This window comes from Psittacula echo, assembly GCF_963264785.1.
Source record: "Psittacula echo genome assembly, chromosome: 6".
In the NCBI taxonomy this organism is placed as follows: domain Eukaryota; kingdom Metazoa; phylum Chordata; class Aves; order Psittaciformes; family Psittacidae; genus Psittacula; species Psittacula echo.
The window spans coordinates 67,374,118-67,391,150 of record NC_137743.1 but is presented as its reverse complement, the minus strand read 5'-3'; the positions used below and the strand labels follow the sequence as shown (position 1 = coordinate 67,391,150).

At 43.4% G+C, this 17,033-nt stretch overlaps 1 protein-coding gene across 3 annotated transcripts in view; it reads left to right on the top strand.

The window, feature by feature from the left end:
• The first annotated feature begins 897 nt into the window (after positions 1 to 897).
• The window catches only part of SP3 (Sp3 transcription factor), a 36,100-nt gene continuing 19,964 nt past the window's right edge, over positions 898 to 17,033 (top strand). Inside the window, exons 1-5 of one of the 3 annotated variants that reach the window (XM_080620411.1) lie at positions 898 to 1,195; positions 1,523 to 1,647; positions 1,829 to 1,939; positions 12,131 to 12,242; positions 12,327 to 13,493. In XM_080620411.1, coding sequence (XP_080476537.1) covers positions 1,189 to 1,195; positions 1,523 to 1,647; positions 1,829 to 1,939; positions 12,131 to 12,242; positions 12,327 to 13,493 — 1,522 coding nt within the window. In that variant the 5' untranslated portion in view covers positions 898 to 1,188. Of the gene's footprint in view, positions 1,196 to 1,522; positions 1,648 to 1,828; positions 1,940 to 2,460; positions 2,567 to 12,130; positions 13,494 to 17,033 lie in introns of those variants that run through there. The other 2 variants (XM_080620410.1, XM_080620412.1) reach the window with 2 other exon arrangements.

The window sequence follows — 17,033 nt, the reverse complement described above, 5'->3', positions numbered from 1 at the left end:
CGCTCTGTGCTTATGCTTGGCTCCTCAGCTCAGAGCACAGCACCTTGCTACCGCCGACACTCCTGTCACGTTAAAATCTTAACTCGCAACCTTATCCTCGATGGGTTTTATTATAAGGAAGAGGCAGAGGAGATTTTAGTTCCAGGCTTATGCAATGGCCCTAGGGTCAGCCATTGAGGTGTGGCTGGCGGGCCGCGCCTCCACCGGTCAGCGCTGACCCGGCACCCCGTCCCACAGCAGAGGACTGCCGGTCCTGTGGGCCCCGGCACCGGCAACAGCACGGGGCCACCACCAGGCAGGGCCTGCCCGGGCGGGCCGGCTCCCCTGGGACGGCGCCGACATTTTAACGCCGGTGAGGACAAAGCGTCGCGAGGCGCTACTCAGCCGTCTCCCCGGAGCCGTGCCGCCGCCAGCCCTGAGTGACAGCCCCGCCAGGAGATTTCAAACGAGCGCGGCTCCAGCCCGGCGCCTCCCGGGCACACGCTCACCGCGCCGCCAGCGCAGCGGGGGAACGGGGCGCGGGGGGGTTGCGGTGGGGGGAGAGCAGCGCCGCCGCCGCCGCGCAGCTGTGCCTCTGTGCTGACCCCTGCTGCGCGGGCTGACGCCCAGGCCCCGCGGGCCGCGTCCCTCCGGCGCGGCGCCAGAGGGGAGCGCGGCAACGGCGGCGGGGCTGCCTCCCCGCGGCGCGGGCCCCGCGCAGGCCCGCGCCCGGAGCAGGCCGCTAACTCTCGGCGAGTCCCGCTCATTGTTCCTCGCACAAGCCCTGGCAAACAGGAAGCCGCCTCGGCATGGGGCTGCCCCCCCGGCTCCACCGCCCCTGGCGGGTGACTGGCAGGCCGGGCCGCCATTGCGAGCGGCGACGGCCGCAAAACGCAGCCAATGAGCGCTGGCGTAGGCGGGAGTTCCGGGCTGGCAGGCGGGCGGGCGGGCGGCGGTGTCGGCCGGGCCCCCTCTCCCGCTGCAAGCCCCACCTTTCGGCTTTCCCGCACCGTCAATCAAAATAGGAAAAAAAAACCCGGAGTAGGCTCGGGCCGCCGCCGCCGCTTCAGCCCGCCGTGAGCACAATAAGCATGTCCCCGGCGGCAGCCGCCTAGCCCCAGCCAGCAGGGCCTGTGTGCGAGCCAGCCAGCCTGCCTTGCCTGCCTCCCGCCCAGCCAAGCCAGCCAGCCGGCCGCTCGCACTCACACCATGACCGGTACGTACGCACCGACCGAGCCGCCTCGCGGGGCTCCCTCCTCCTGCTCCGGCCCTGCGCTTCCCCGCTTCGGCCCCGGAGCGTCCGTGTGCGAGCGAGGCGAGAGCGGCACTGAGAGCAGCAGCAGGAGGAGCAGGGGGAGGAGGGAGAAGAGGGGCAGGGGCAGCAGCACGGGGAGGAGGAGGAGGAGGAGGAGGAGGGCTCCGTGCGGGAGGGCGGGGGGAGCGCTGGGGTTAGGGGGGGGGAGAGGGAGGGAGGGAGAGGGAGGGAGGGGGGTGATCGCTCCCGTCAGTGACTCTCCCCTCCCCCTCCCCGCTGTGCCCGCAGCTCCCGAGAAGCCCGTGAAACAAGAGGAAATGGCTGCCTTAGACGTGGACAGCAGCAGCCACAGCGAGTATCTCCAGCACGGCAACGGCGCCGCCTCGGCCTCCGCCGGGGCGGCAGCCCCCCAGGTAAGCGCAGGCCTGGCTGGGCCCCTTCCCCCCCCCGTCCCCCGGGTGACACGTTGTGAGCGGGTGCGGGAGCCTGTGCCGCCGCCGCCGCTTCCTGTGTGCGCGTCTGCGAGGAGCCCGGTCGCTGTCCCGCACTAACCGCCACCCACTTTCTCTCCCTGAACCCGCCCATTGTGGGTAGGACGCTCAGCCGTCACCGCTCGCTCTGCTGGCGGCCACCTGCAGCAAGATCGGCCCGCCGTCGCCGGAGGAGGATGAGGCCGCCGCCGCTGCTTCTCACGCTGCCGGAGCGGTGAGTGCCCGCCCCGCCGCTCTCGCACGGCCTGCCGGGGGGAGAGACAGCACAGCCAGCCCGCCCGCCCGGGGGGAGGGACGGGACACACGGCACTGCCCGCCCGGGGGGAGGGACGATAGCAGGGCCGACCTGCCAGGAGAGGGGTCCCCGGGCTCCCCTGCCTCTCCAGGAGGAGCCGGGCTCCCGGGAGGAGGAGGGAGCCTAGCTCCCCCCTCCCCCGCCATTGGGAGCGGCGCCTTCATTTACTTTCAAACACGGGGGGAGGCGGGAAACCTCCCTCCCCCGGCCCTGGCACCGGAGCGGCTCGCTCGGCACCCGGCGAGGCTGGGAGGCATCTCACCTCCACCTGAGCGCAGCCGGTACCCTCTCCTCGGCTGCCAGTCTGGAGCCGCGCACCCAGGCAGGAACACAAAATGAAGGCTGGCTGTAGGGAAGGATGTAGTTAGAAGTAAAATGGCTGTTTAGAAACGAACGCGGTGGTGGAAAGCTGCTTCCTGTATCGACGCTGTGTTTTCTAGGCGCAGTTATCATGCAGTCCCTCGTATTGCAAACCGAATTTCTGTCCTTATCTCTCATGCGCTGTCGGCTCTGAAAGGAGCCTTGATGACCTTGAGACCTTGTGTGGTGAGATGGATCTTGCAGACTAGAAACGTGTTCTTGTTGAAGCCAGTTTAACAGTCTCCGGAGCAAAAGCCTAATGGAAACTCGCATGTTCCTTAATTGGGCTAGCCAAACTCTCTAGTTGACATAACGCTCTTGAAGTTAAAAGAGATGGTGTGTTTCTGAATAACCGATGCCTAAAAATATTGGTCTATTAAAAGGGAATTCCAAAATACCTTATAAAATGACATGATTAAGCCTTTTTTGGCCTTAGTCCTTGGACAAAAAATTATCTGGTTTTCTTTTGCTTTTAAAGTGAGTCTTGTTTTTTATACCTGCTGTGCAATAGCCTTGTGTGTTCTTAGGATTCTGCAAGTAGGAAATAAAACTGCAGAGCATTGTACTGATGGATGAAGTGGCTTTGGCAAGCTTTTAACAAATGTCAAAATGTTAACCATAATGTTAAGTTTACTAAGTACTCGAGTGCTGAACTTTAAAATACTTTTCATCTGTGCATTTCAGCTTACTTTACATAAAAGGAAGCTGAGCAAAATAGTTGTCTGAGGTCACGCAGCAGTTTGTAGACTAATGACAGAGCTCGAAAATACATTAAGATTCTGACCCCCTTTCAAATATTCTTTCTGCTGAACCTGTTTATTTTCTTAAGCAACATGTTTTAAAAGTACTTCTAGACAATGCTAAGTGCCTGATACCTCTAAGATTTGTTTCATAAGACCAGATGCATACAGTGTTGAAAAATTGAATGTTGGATCTGCCTCTTGCATAAACATACATATTGAAAAATAAGTGATGCTTAAATGATAGCTTGCTTTTCTATATCTACGTTAAGGTTGTTCTCATTTTCAAGCTGGTATTGCGCATCTTGGGGATAGGTTGATTGCTTTGGCATGAGCTGTGCTGGGTCTGACAGGCTACTAAAGTGCTAGTACAGGACAAATGGTTCCTGATAGTTCAAAATGAGCAAAGCGACTTTGAAATAGTACTTTATTTCTGTTAAATTTGTCTGTTGTTATGTTTATATATAAGGTACTTTTCAGGACAAGGCGGAAGTAATTCAAGAGAAACCAAAATCTTAGTTAAAACTAAATATGAATATAAACTCACTCACTACTTTCCATACATGAAGATAGGCCCCTCCTACATATCTGCTGTGAGGTAGGTTATAGCATTCTGGTAATTTTTACACTCCTACCACATAGCTTTTGAATGATTCAGAATATTTTGGGTGGAAGCTAAATATAAATTGGAGGAGATACCTACAGTAGCTGAACTACACTGGAGTTAATTAAGATGACCTTAATAAAGGGAGGGGAGAGACTGAAGTCCCTGAAATATATTCCTTATGAAAAACAGAATGCTGAAAGGAATTTAGTGCAATAAAAATCCGTGTGCCCCCCCCACCTCCCTGGGGGCCCTGAGTCTATCTTGTTGGAGGGTGGAAGAGGGAGGGAGAAGCTGAAAAGGCTTAGACTGTAGGTAGCTCATAACTCATATGGAAAATTATATCTGTATGCATGGACACAGACTCCCTTTCTCAGGAGTATAGATGAATCGGTTTGATACCTGTGTATGAGTGATGGTACCTAATGCAGCGATGGGGAGGCAGTCCTTTCCCAGTATTTCCTATACCTGGACTGTAGTTCTGACTGCTGAATGTCTGATAGAACTCTCAATCCATACAAATGGCTAGGAGACGTTAAACGAGGTGTTTCCTTTTAGAAGCTTTTGAAGAGCTTGCATGTGTAAGAAGAGCAGTGCTGACTCTTTGGGGGTATTTTGTTAATGCCTTACTGACATTTGCTTGGGTAGGAGCTGGCAGGGCTGAAGCCACTGTACTAGGCTAGCCAGTTACTGCACACTGCTTTCCTGGCTGAAATGGCATGCTGCAGCTGCTCCCCAAGAGCCCAGCAGTATGATTTAAAAGCAACAGCAACAACAAAACTCCCATAGGAATGCAAGGAATATTGCGTGTCTGGGATTTAGGGAAGAGCTGGAGCAAATGTGATTGTATTTGCTGTGATCTAGATGGCCCTGCTTTGAGGACAGAGGTTGGACCAGATGACCTTCAGAGGACCTTCCCAACTCAAATTATTCTATGATTCTATGTTGATATCTGAATCCAAGCCTGCAGTTTGAGTGAACGCCACTTCTATGCTACTGAAAGGATTAATGTGGAAATAGAAATACTAATGAGAGTGACAACTGCTTGATATGGAACGTGAGTGAAGAAGACAGTTGACAGAACTAAACTCAGCCATCTTTGTATTCCATTCTGTCAATGAACTGGGCAGGCTGTCTCTAGTCCACAAGGTTTTCAGCTTGGCCCAGGATCCTGGTTAGAGCTCTATTTGCTTTTGGATGACAAAATACTAGCAGGCATTACTGCTAATCTCGTCTTTATACATTGATGGAGATTGCAACCTTTCAGCTTAGGCTTTGACACCATGGTATTTTTTCTGCCTACAGTCATCCTACATTAGTGCTTTGTGTTTTGCCTGCTGGTGTTTGGTTTTAATGTAGATGGCCTTGACCTTGTGGCTTGCTTACCTGAAAATCTTTCCCTCAGTTGACATACTGCTGCATCCATGGCTGGTTCAATTGCTTGCTGTGGAAACTTCCCCTTGAATATTGATTGCTACCTACAGGTGTATGTGAAAGCCTTGCTGGGATGGTATGCGCTACTGCCTGACCTAGAATGACAGATTGCATGTTTTGATCTCTATGGATGTTTTTTCCTCTCTTAGGAATTTAATGTCTGAGAAGTTTTAGTTTGGGTCTTGCTTTTTCACTGTTCATTGCTAACTAGTAATTCTACTTTAAACTTTCAGTTTCAGATTCATTTAGTTATAAATACTCTAGTTTCATTCCAGTTTAAACCTCTGCGAAGACCTTAGCATTAGGTGAAAAGAAGCAGCAAAGCTGTGGTGGTAGAGCTGTGCATAGGAGAGAAAACAAAAGAGGAAACAGATTCTAAAATTCAGTTCCAGCAAAGCTGTGATGGCCAGTTTTGTGGTTGTCGTATGATCAGATGATTGTTTAAGAAGTCACAGAGTTGAGGTGATAACCAGTTCTTTATGTTCTCTTACTTCATTGCAACACAAAGCTGAAGACACCCTCTTGATGTCATGCTCTCAAGTGCCATTTTTCTGGCTGTGCTGGCCATGACTGAGATAGGTGAGGATACAGTGCAAAGCTGGCAGTCCTGAGGTAATGGTTGGACTCGATGACTGTGGAACTCTTTTCCGACCTAGTTGATTCTATGATGGGAGTGTGAGGTGGGATAACTGGAAGGTGGGTGAATTGAGGAAAGAGGCAGGCTGGATGAGAAAACTCTTGGCTTTCTCAGCCTCCAAAGAATGGGAGCTGTCAGAGATGGCTGCCCCAGTTATGGTATGTAGCTGTATCTAGTGTGCGGCAGGCTACAAGGATCCTTTAGTTAAAAAAAAAAAGGCAGGAGGAATGATTTATTTGTGTTGTTGCTTACCAGCAGTATGTGGAAAACATTTGGAGAGGTTAATGATTAGCAATTATGGGGGGAAGTGGAGAAGATGAGTATCGCTTCTCTGCTGTAGACAAAACATTTGTTTGCATCTTTTACAAAGAGTGTTGGAATGTTGTAAGATTGCTTTGGCATATCTTGAGCTTTAGAATCGAGTATCCGTACTTCACAGAACTTAACAAAAATCTGGAATTCCAGTTTGTTTATGCCTCAGAACATTACTTTAACCATCTGAGATGCAAACAGCTTAACCTCAGTTTAGGTGGAAATAGTAATACTGCTGATAGGATAGAGAAATATGAAGGCATTTTAAATTTCATGTTTCCCGCTAGGCAAAAGTATGGTTGAATGCCATGTGTCTGAGTTATCCATACTTCTCAATTCTCTGGCTTATATGATGGTTTTGAGGAAGCTCAGAGTTATTCTGACATCTATTTTCTCCTTTATGGATGATAATATAGCTTCCTGATGCTACGTTTCTGGATGTGAACAGATACACCATGTTTTCAGTGTTTTTATATTTATATTTATATTTATATACAATGTTTTCAGCCACCATAGAAAAGTCTTCTTGGGATTGTCTTGCTTCTCTCCGTTTTATGCTTTTGCAAAGCAGAGAAGTGTCATGTAGAATGTAGTGCCTAATAGTATGCTTCCCAAAAGCTCACCTTTTTAAATGTTCTTTGATTTTTGCATTCCAGTTACATCTTCCTAGTGCTGGATCAGAACCAAGTGTAGAAGTACGAAAATACGTATTTTAAAACATTTCTATTTTTAAAGACATCATAAACCAAAAAGTTCTCTCTTTGGCATTTGAACATTATTAAGAAGTGTAGGATTTCAGTAGAACAGTTGAGGCTGGTAAAGATCTCTGGAGATTGTCTGGTCCCAACCCACTTGTTTAAAGCACGGTCAGGGGGTATTTCTAATAAATAACTGCATCTACTCTGCCTAACTCCATCTACCAAGCCAGTTGTCTCATCATAAATAGTTGTCAGGTTAGTTAATTAAGCATTGTTTCCCCTTCCTAAGTCTATCTAGGCTGACTAGTTCTGTCCATCTCCTCCCTCCCCCCAAGGTTATTTGAAGGTAATTCTTTTTTCCCAAGCTTATTTTCAAGGTTATTTGCTTCATTGCCTTCCCAAAGATGAGAATGACTGGCCCCCAGGTCATCTTTCTTGTCGTTGATTATTTAGTAGAGCCTTCAGCACCTGAGTTGAAGGCATGAGGAAAATGAACCATTTCACACAAACTTCTATGCAAAATTCTATTTTGGCATGGAGTTATATGGAGAATAATACACATATATAGATTAATAATTGATAAACAAATGAAGTTAAATACCATCTAGTTAAAAATGCCTCCTTGTTGCTCATTCGTTAATGCTGCAGCTGTCATGTGTCTACTGGTGTCAAGGATGTCATATTGTTTTAGTTTAGATGAGTCCTGAACTTCTGCTTATTAAAAACAAGCTATAAAAGACTTGGGTCCAGTTGTCCATTTCAAGCAAAAAGATGTAGATGTTCCTTAAATGAGACACAATTAAATGTTAGATACATTTCACCAGATTGGAATTGGCTTTTAAAATAACATTTTAAGCAGCCCCAGATACCATTTTTTTTTTTTTTTTGTCCCCTGAAACATTCTTCAGTTCTCTAAACTTTTGATTTGGGAAAATGTATTTCTCTGAATTGAGTGGCTTCATTGTAAGATGGCTGAAACATGCAACAGAATTAATTTGCGTTAACAAGCAGCTTTGTGTCATCTGAACCACAGTGACTGATGAACATTTGTTTAACCTATGGCAAATACAAGATAGAATGTATTAGCTCATACCTTAATGAAAGAGTTGAAGCAAGTGCTTTTTATCTTATATTTGTAATGACCTAAGAATGCACAGATAGTTTACTGTAGCTTGGTAAACACATGGTATTAAGCTCATGCATTAGAGCCCTAGCTCTTTCATAAAACAACAATTTGGATGAGGCCAATCTTCTTCATTAGGTATGTGATTTTTAAATGTTTAGGAGCTCGTGACTCATTATCTGTCCACCTCTGCTCATTTTGCTGATGCTTTTGCTCCAGGACTAAATGGAGCAAAAGTGACTTTCTGAAAAGTGCAGCAAAAAGCACTCCGCAATAGACCGGCACAGATAAAGGTTTTGAAGTTCTTTAGCAATAAAATACTAATGGGTATTGGCATGTGTCCAGTTGATATCTTTTAACATGTTGAAATGCAGGTGCCTGCAACATATACCTGTTCTTACAGGGGTGTTTCTCCCCTTTCCAATTTTAGTTTGGTGAAGGATTTTTTTTCCCCCCCCCAAGTCCCATCCCTCAGCATGGTTTTGATGGCTTTTTGAAGGTATTTGGTGTAGATTGCTTTTTAAAAGTATCTTATCTTTTGTATGTGTTTCTTTTATTTCCTTTCACATTTGACTTAATGTTGCTTTAATTTTCTCTAAACAAATTGAACAAGACAATTACTAGATTTTTATGTATTATGACCCCTCACTCTTCAGGGATGAGAATTTTGGCTCGGGAAATCTTTTTATTTTACCCACTGGAAATTATACAAGGCTTGTTAAAGAATCAAAAGACAGGCTGAACAGCAGTTGTTGCTTCCACTCTTTGGTGGTTCTTGACCTTTCTCCAGGTGGACCTATCATTTGATTTTAATTCTTCCCATGCCTTGTGCCAGCCCCTCTTTGCTCTGTTCCTGTCTCTTTCTCTCATTTCCTGATACTGCTTCCAGTGAACACCCCGTTGCTTCCTGTTCTGGCCTCCTTGGCAGAGTAGTGCTAATGCTGAACTTCCCTCAGATCTTTGTCCCTTCCTCTTGACACATAGCCTTTGGATTGCAACCGTCTAGCCTTCTCTTACAGGAGCAGTTTTCATATAACTGCTGTCTGAGTATCAGTTGATAAGAAAGAGAGCTGTTGCTTTATTTCTATCCTGGTAGAATTTTCCAGTATTTTTGATGGATGGATAATAGACAGCAAACAAACTCAGGTCTACTATCACTGCGCTGTAAAGATCTGTGAGTGGGCTGCAGATGTTGCTGCTCATACATCAGTGGTAGAACTCTTGAGTTACTGAAACAATGCTTTATTGCTGAGTATGCGGTGACAAGCTACTGCTCTTTTCAGTAGGAAAAAGGAGCCCAAGAAATACCTTTCTAGCTCAGCAGACTTTGAGAAAGGGTATAAGTCAAGGTTGTTATGACAGGTTGATAACCAGTTGAGGTTAGAGATCATCCTCAAATGCTCTTTACCACACAGGTTTTTTTCGTGCTTCAAAATTAGTAATTTTGATAGCTGCCAGATAGCTTCTTGAAAGCCTCGCCCTCTTTTTGCCCCTCCCTCCTCATGATTCATCTGGTAGTGTCTGATAAAGCCAGCCATAAGAGCAACATGTGAATAACAGGCATTTCATGCAATATGTGTAGCAATAGCTTCATGTCCATGTCCATGGCTGCCCTGAACTCCTCGAGGGACTGACAAGTGCATCTACTAAAAGAATGGCTCTGTTGAGCTAAAACTCTTACAGAGTAGGATTTGAGGGACAATTTCACCAGATCATGAAAAAGTGAGGTGTGTGCCCAACATGAAAAAGGCAAAAGCCATTGGATGGTGATGTAGAAATTAACGTATGTTTGGGGAGAAGAAGAATAAGGGAGGTCATTTCCATCTCATGAAGGAAATGGGTTCTCTTTGATCTATTTCTGTGGAGGATACGCCTATGTATTACGTGTGGGTAGAGATAGACATACTATGGCCTATAAGGTCAGTCCACTATAGCCTAAATATTCAACATTTGCTTGTACATAGTCTAAAATTAGTGAGAAATTATATTAGACTTGCAATGGTTCCCATTACTTTTTCTTTCTCTCTTGTTCTAACAGATACTATAAGCACATTATATTATACATTTATTTTACAATGAAAAACATAAAACATACAACAGTTTTATTTTTGCTTTTGGTATTTTCTGACTTACGTTTATCTGTGAATTTTTTGTGTCTTTTGCTACTTTATAAAACCTTCAATTAAAAAGTATTTCTATACTAGTGAACTGAGTAGTTACAACCTTCTTAGCAGCATTTCAGCAGCCGGTACCTACGTGTAAATATAAAAGTATAAAGCTAATATGGTAGTAGAGGAAAATGATTTTTTTTGCCCTTTTTCTAGATAAGATGGTGTGATATGGAGTATTGCGTATTTTTTTTGTAATCTCATAAATTACAAGCTTGAAAAAGTAAAGGATTTAAATATGTTCTTTAACTGAAAGACTGATCAGTATAAGAGGAAAATAAAATGATAAAATGAAATTGCCATTACTCCTTTTTCTGATCCTTTAAGCATTAAGGCCATAAAATTAATTTTATTCTGGCGATGCTGTATCTATTTACTAATAAACTACCTGAAAGATTATATGTTTCTTTGAGGGTGAAAGAAGGCTAGAGTTCTTTTTTTTTTTTTTTTTTTATTCACAATTATTGTGTGTACAGAGGAATTTGGAACCAAGATGTGTGTTTTCTTATTAGAAATGAAGTTTACCAAGCATAATAAAACCATTTAATAAGTACTCAGGCTTAAATAGAGTATTTTTCTTGTATGCATAAACATTTTAGTGTTGCAGCTTGGAACAGGATAAGAAAGTGAAACTAGGAAAATCCCAGCCTACACTGCAGACTAAATTCACTCAGATGCAGGCCACAGGATGCATTCAGGCTGGCTAAGTCTCCGTGTAATGTTAGAGAAGAATAAGCTGTGTCTTGTAATTTGCATATCCAAGTTTTTTTTCTAAAGGAAGTCAGAGTGCAGCATCAGAAGGAAGCTGCGGTACGCTCTCGTCACTTTCCTACCAGGAGTGATCACAGGATCTGTGTAGAATGACAGATTAGAGCTTTCTGTCCTGTGGACTCTGCCAAGAGACAAAATTTTTTTCACGGAGCTGAATGAGTTGCAAGACAAGTTGTTTATTTGTTGCTAAATAAAAAGTTACTCCATTGATTTACTGTAGTGCCATAAAACAGATAAGGAGAAACTTAACTACATCTTTTTTAGCTTGGTGGTTACTTACCAAGTTGGTTGACTACACAGATCTGTCCTAAGCATTGCAGGATGTTAAACCTAATTCTTAAGACTCTATTCTGAAAAAGCTTGCTTTGGTAAAAAAAGGTAAGTGCAATTTACCTTTACTGAATAAGAAACAAAAGCATACTTCATCAGTCTTTTGGTTCTTTAGCCATTCGGGGTCTGTTCTGAAACACTGACCTTTCCTGTTGTTCCAGCTTAATGAAGATAGATTTTTTTTTTTGTGTGTCTCCTAACAGATACATATAACTAATGCAACTATGATTTCAGTGTAAAAGTCCTTAGTTTAGAGGCCTTCTTCCCTAGTGAAACAGTAACTCATACAAGCTTATAAATACTAGGACTTTGTATTATGTGTAACTTAAACTGAGACTACTCAGTCTTTCCAACTGTGTGACTAAGTCACCTGTTAACACTCTCTGTACTCCTGAGAGTCACAACATGCACATCTATGCTGTATATTGCACAGAGTCAGTCAAAAGGTAGTGCAGCTCCAGGAGATACAGGCAACAATGGTTTCATGGCGATTCCTTCACTTCTGTGCGATAGATGCTGGGTTTAGGTAAGGAATGTACCTGAGTCCCAGGGTAACCTGGTGATGAGAGCTCCAACAGCCCCTGCCAGCTCCCTTCTTCCCACAGCCAGGGTTTTGGATTACCCAGCAGCCCCCATACCAGAATAACCCTGCTGCTGGTCACCAGACATAGCCATGGCACAGGAGCTGCTTTTGACCTGCTCACGAGCAACATGCAGCTCACGACCCACAGGTTGGTTACCCTGAACTAGGCATTAGCTCACTTACAATATCTGTACTTCATAGTTCTAATCATGTTGCTGTTGTTCGTATGGGCTGCGCTGCATGTTTCCCAGTAGTGTATCAATCTCTAGTGTTGAATTGCATGACTGTGCTAGCATGTAGTCTGTACCTCTCGTTTTAATTTTGTGTTTTCTTTTTTTCTTTTTATTCAGACAGGGGATTTGGCTTCTGTGCAATTAACAGGAGCTCCAAATAGATGGGAGGTCTTGTCTGCAGCTCCTGCCACTATAAAGGATGAAGCTGGTAATATAGTACAGATACCAGGTGCGGCCACAGTAACTTCAAGTGGGCAGTATGTCCTTCCTATTCAGAGTTTGCAAAATCAACAAATCTTTTCTGTTGCACCAGGATCAGATTCGTCGAATGGTACAGTGTCTAACGTGCAATACCAAGTAATACCCCAGATCCAGACAGCGGATGGTCAGCAGGTTCAACTTGGCTTTGCAGCCTCTTCTGATAGTGGCAGTATAAATCAAGAAACTGGCCAAATCCAGATCATTCCTGGCTCTAATCAAACCATCATTGCCTCTGGAACACCTTCAGCTAATATTCAGAATATCTTATCACAGTCTGGTCAGGTCCAGGTTCAGGGAGTTGCAATTGGTGGTTCGTCTTTCCCTGGCCAAGCACAAGTTGTTGCTAACGTCCCTCTTGGACTGCCAGGAAATATTACTTTTGTACCCATCAATAGTGTCGATCTAGATTCTCTGGGACTTGGCAGTGGTTCTCAAACCATGACAGCAGGCATTAATGCAGATGGGCACTTGATAAATACTGGACAAGCCATGGATAATTCAGATACTTCTGAAAGGACTGGTGAGCAAGTTTCTCCTGAAATCACAGAAAACGCCACTGATAATGACTTATTTGTGCCAACATCATCTTCATCACAGTTGCCTGTTACCATAGACAGTTCAAGTATATTGGAACAAAATGCAAACAGCTTGACCACAACTAGTGGTCAAGTTCATAGTTCTGATCTTCAGGGAAATTACATCCAGACATCAGTCTCTGATGACACGCAGGCTCAAAATATTCAGGTCTCCACAGCACAGCCAATTGTACAACACATACAGCTTCAAGAGTCTCAGCAGCCAACCAGTCAAGCCCAGATTGTACAAGGTATTGCGCAACAGACAATCCATGGTGTGCAAGCAAGTCAAAGTATATCTCAACAGGCTCTTCAAAATCTTCAACTGCAGCTGAATCCTGGAACTTTTTTAATTCAGGCACAAACAGTGACCCCTTCTGGGCAGATAACCTGGCAGACATTTCAAGTGCAAGGAGTTCAGAACTTGCAGAACTTGCAAATTCAGAATGCACCTGGTCAACAGATAACTCTAACCCCTGTGCAGACTCTCACTCTTGGTCAAGTTGCAGCAGGTGGGGCGTTGACGTCAACTCCAGTTAGTCTAAGCACTGCTCAATTGCCAAATCTACAGACAGTTACAGTAAACTCTATAGATTCTGCTGGTATTCAGCTGCATCAAGGAGAAAATGTTGGCAGTCCTGCAGGTATTTGTTTTACTCTTTTTGAAGAAAGTTGTTTTTTATTATTGTGTGTGGTTGGTTTAAATGCTTATAATGGGAATAACATTATTGTCTTGCTACAGAAGCTTACAAAATACAGTGGGTTAAACGTAGTGATGACAGTTTTTATTTGAAATTACTGTTCCTTTAGAAACCTTTAATGGTAGAATATGTCCCCACCTTGCTGCTTTTAGTATAAGCCCCTGTAACTCTCAGCTGGTCATACCGGTTAACAGCACTTCTAATACAATGTTTATTGGTGCTTAAAAGTCTTGTGTACTAAAAGTCTGTGTACTAAATTGGGAAATGGGAAATCTGACGATCATCTGACTATCAGCAGTATCATTAGCATACCCTGTTCTTCCCAGTCCTGAATAGATGAAATTTTCATGGAAAATCCCAACATTTCCCTTGATAGAATTTTTTTTCCCCTGAAAATTTTCAGACCCCCTGAGGTGCTGTTATACATCTGCTCTTTTGTTAAATTTGTTTCCTATTGGTTTAATATTGGTGTAACTACGGTGTACAAAACTCGTGTAAGCAGAAGTGAAACAAGCATGTAATAATCAAAATGGAAGCTGTTCTTAAGAACGTCTGTGAATTTCCAATACTATTTATTTACCTTATGTTTCAGAATGTGCAATTGTTAATGATAAAATTCACAATGTGTTTTATCTCTGTAAGCAGAGAAAGGATGTTTTCTTAAAATAGGTGTTTCTTAATGTGAGAAAAAATAAACATGCCTGTTTATTTTTGTTAAATTTGATACAGTGCATTCCAAATTTCAGGGTGTAGCTACCTAAAAGAAAGGATAAGATATGATTGAGGTTCAAGACATTGCTGTACCAGAAGCCATTTAATCTCATCATTGCAGGGTTGTGCCCAGGCTAGTTATGAGGGGAAGAGTGAGCAGTGGAGGTAAGTTGGGAGGGAACGCTGTTGCACAAAGTAGCTTGGGAATAACTGCTGTACTATAATCATGTGATCCAAGACTGATTCATTAAGATACTGAAACATAGATGTTCAAGTAAAACATAAATATTTTGCATTGTATCCCTGTTTAAGCATGTGAGGAGAATGCAGTGTTACATGAAAAATGCCTAGAGGAGCTGCTGAAGCAGCTTTATTTCAAAAGCCTTCTGATTATAATACTTACGTAGTTATTGATATTGGTATATTCTACATCAGGAAGTTTGCTTTTCCTTTGTAATCTAAAATTTGAATTTAAAATAATAAGCTGGGATGGGTTTTTTTGTTCATTTTGTTCTGAAAGTGAGTTATATATTAGCAAGACAAAATTACCTACACTTAGGTAAGCCTGCTCTTCACTGGCTTGTAGGGAGCAGCACCAAACTGTTGATGAGTGTACTGCTCACAGCCTTTGTTCGGGGCAGGGGACAATCTTGGTTCTTAAATTTTCTGTTTCCAGTGACCACAAAGTCTTGGCCTTGTCTCCATCACACCTTGTTACCTACATGGGATATAGACGTCAGTAACGAAAAGCATGTATGGTGCATGATAATACAGCCAAACTCAGATGCCAAAATATAACTTGTGCAATAAGGGCTCTTTGGCTTAATGTAAGATACAAGGAGGATAAGAACCTTTTTATTTCTGATACTTGTGTTTGGTGTGGGATCATGCAGCTAATGTTATTGCTTGTGGAGTGGCACAGCAGAAACTTTAGAAGACAGGGAAAGGTGGGAGGAACCAAATGAAGAGACACATGAAAAAAAGTTGAGCTTGCTGTGTGCGTTAGTTTGTCTATTGCCAGTCCTTGGGAGTGTTTTAATGGTGGTTCGTAATAAAATGCAAGCATTCCTTAACGGTATTTTCCTGGGAGAAATTTCACATGGGAAGGGAAAAGGGTAATAGTGATTAAATATGATTAAATAGGCAGAAGCAGTAGATGAATGGAAACTATTGCCTGAAGTGAATAGCTATAAACACCTGGCTATATGAAAGATAAGGTGGAGATTTATAGTGACGTTTTTCCTACTTGTTTAGGAATAGTAAATGAACTGGAAGGTGTTAAACAGCTATCCCCTAAATTTGGGGAGAATGTAATGGTCCATCCTTTATGTTACAATAAACTCACTATTCCAAAGTAACTATCAATGTGAAACTACTCCTAACTAACTGAATCAGACTGAATTATCTTGATTGACCTTCAGTGTCTTTTCCATATGCATCTAATATTTTGTCTACATCGAAGTTATCTGAGAGAATCTTTTTTCAGTGATGTTCCTCATTTATAACCCTTCACAATAAGTGTGGCACCCTTTCTTCAGGCTGAAGAACAAATATGCAATTAGAGGCAGGTAATGAAATTATAAAATTTTTTTTGCAGGTCAAAAATACGTTGTTGTTCTGATCTGCAAATGAGGAAAGCCAGTTTAGTTTTAAACTGAAAAAGGAAAATATGTGAAAGGGACAGCAGAATGAGAGAAACTAAAGCTAAAAGGGTGAGAGGCTTCTTGATTCCTCTTTTCTGCAGACTACAGACAAGCTTTGAAGCAAGTTAAGAAGGGTTTCCCTGTATTCTCTCCCTCCAGCCCAGATAATGTCCGTAACAAATACAATCAGGCTGTATTTTCTCTTTTCATTTAACAAAAATTTTCTACCTGAGGCAAAAATAAAAAGAACATATTCCTGGTCTCGGGTCACAGATGGTTGGTAATTATCTGAAATCCAGATAACATAGATTGCTCTGTTTGCCATATAGCTGTGAGAACCATGGGTGAGGTTTTGGATTTTGGTAGCTACAACCCATTGTGTGAGAGCTGTTCTTCCAAGCCTCCCTTCCCAGGTAAGCAACAGAGTGAGTGTATGAGGGGAAACAATGTCTTTACCTAGGTCCTACATTTTGTTTATGTACTGGAAAGGCACCACAACCCTAATGCAAAGCTAATAGCTTTGTCCAGTAAATGTACAATTTTCTTTGAAAAATGACCAGTAATTGCACTTCTACCAAAACATCTGCTTTGCTGGATGTACATAGCCTGAAACTTCCATGCACTGAAAAGTCTTGGCTGAGCGTGTTAGAATGTTTATTAGAGCTCATGTTCCTTCTCATTGTGTTTACTGGTGTCTTGCAGTAGAGAAGGGAAGGATATTGGTTACATTGCTTTTCACAAGAAAAAGCTGTATCAAATAGTATCTACATGTTAAACACTGGCAAAGGGGTATCTTTCTTACCTGTGTCTTGGCTTTAGTCTTCTGGGCTTAAGATGGAGTTACATCCGAGAAAGCTCTCTAGCAATCTACTTTTGTTAGCAGTTTGTAATAAAATACTGCATTGTGTGTAATAAAAAGAGGTATTGCACTCGCAGTTCCCGTTGCTCTTTAGCACCTTTCGTGTTCAAGAAAGGTATTTATTTCTATTAGCATGTTTATAGATTTCTTCTTCAGGCATTTCATATAGAGTAGCCTTCCTTTTGGAAAAAAAGAGGATACTGAAATGTACCAGCTTGGTTTTCATGTTTCTGAACCTGTAAGTTTTGTCAATTTGAAAGGATTTTTAAG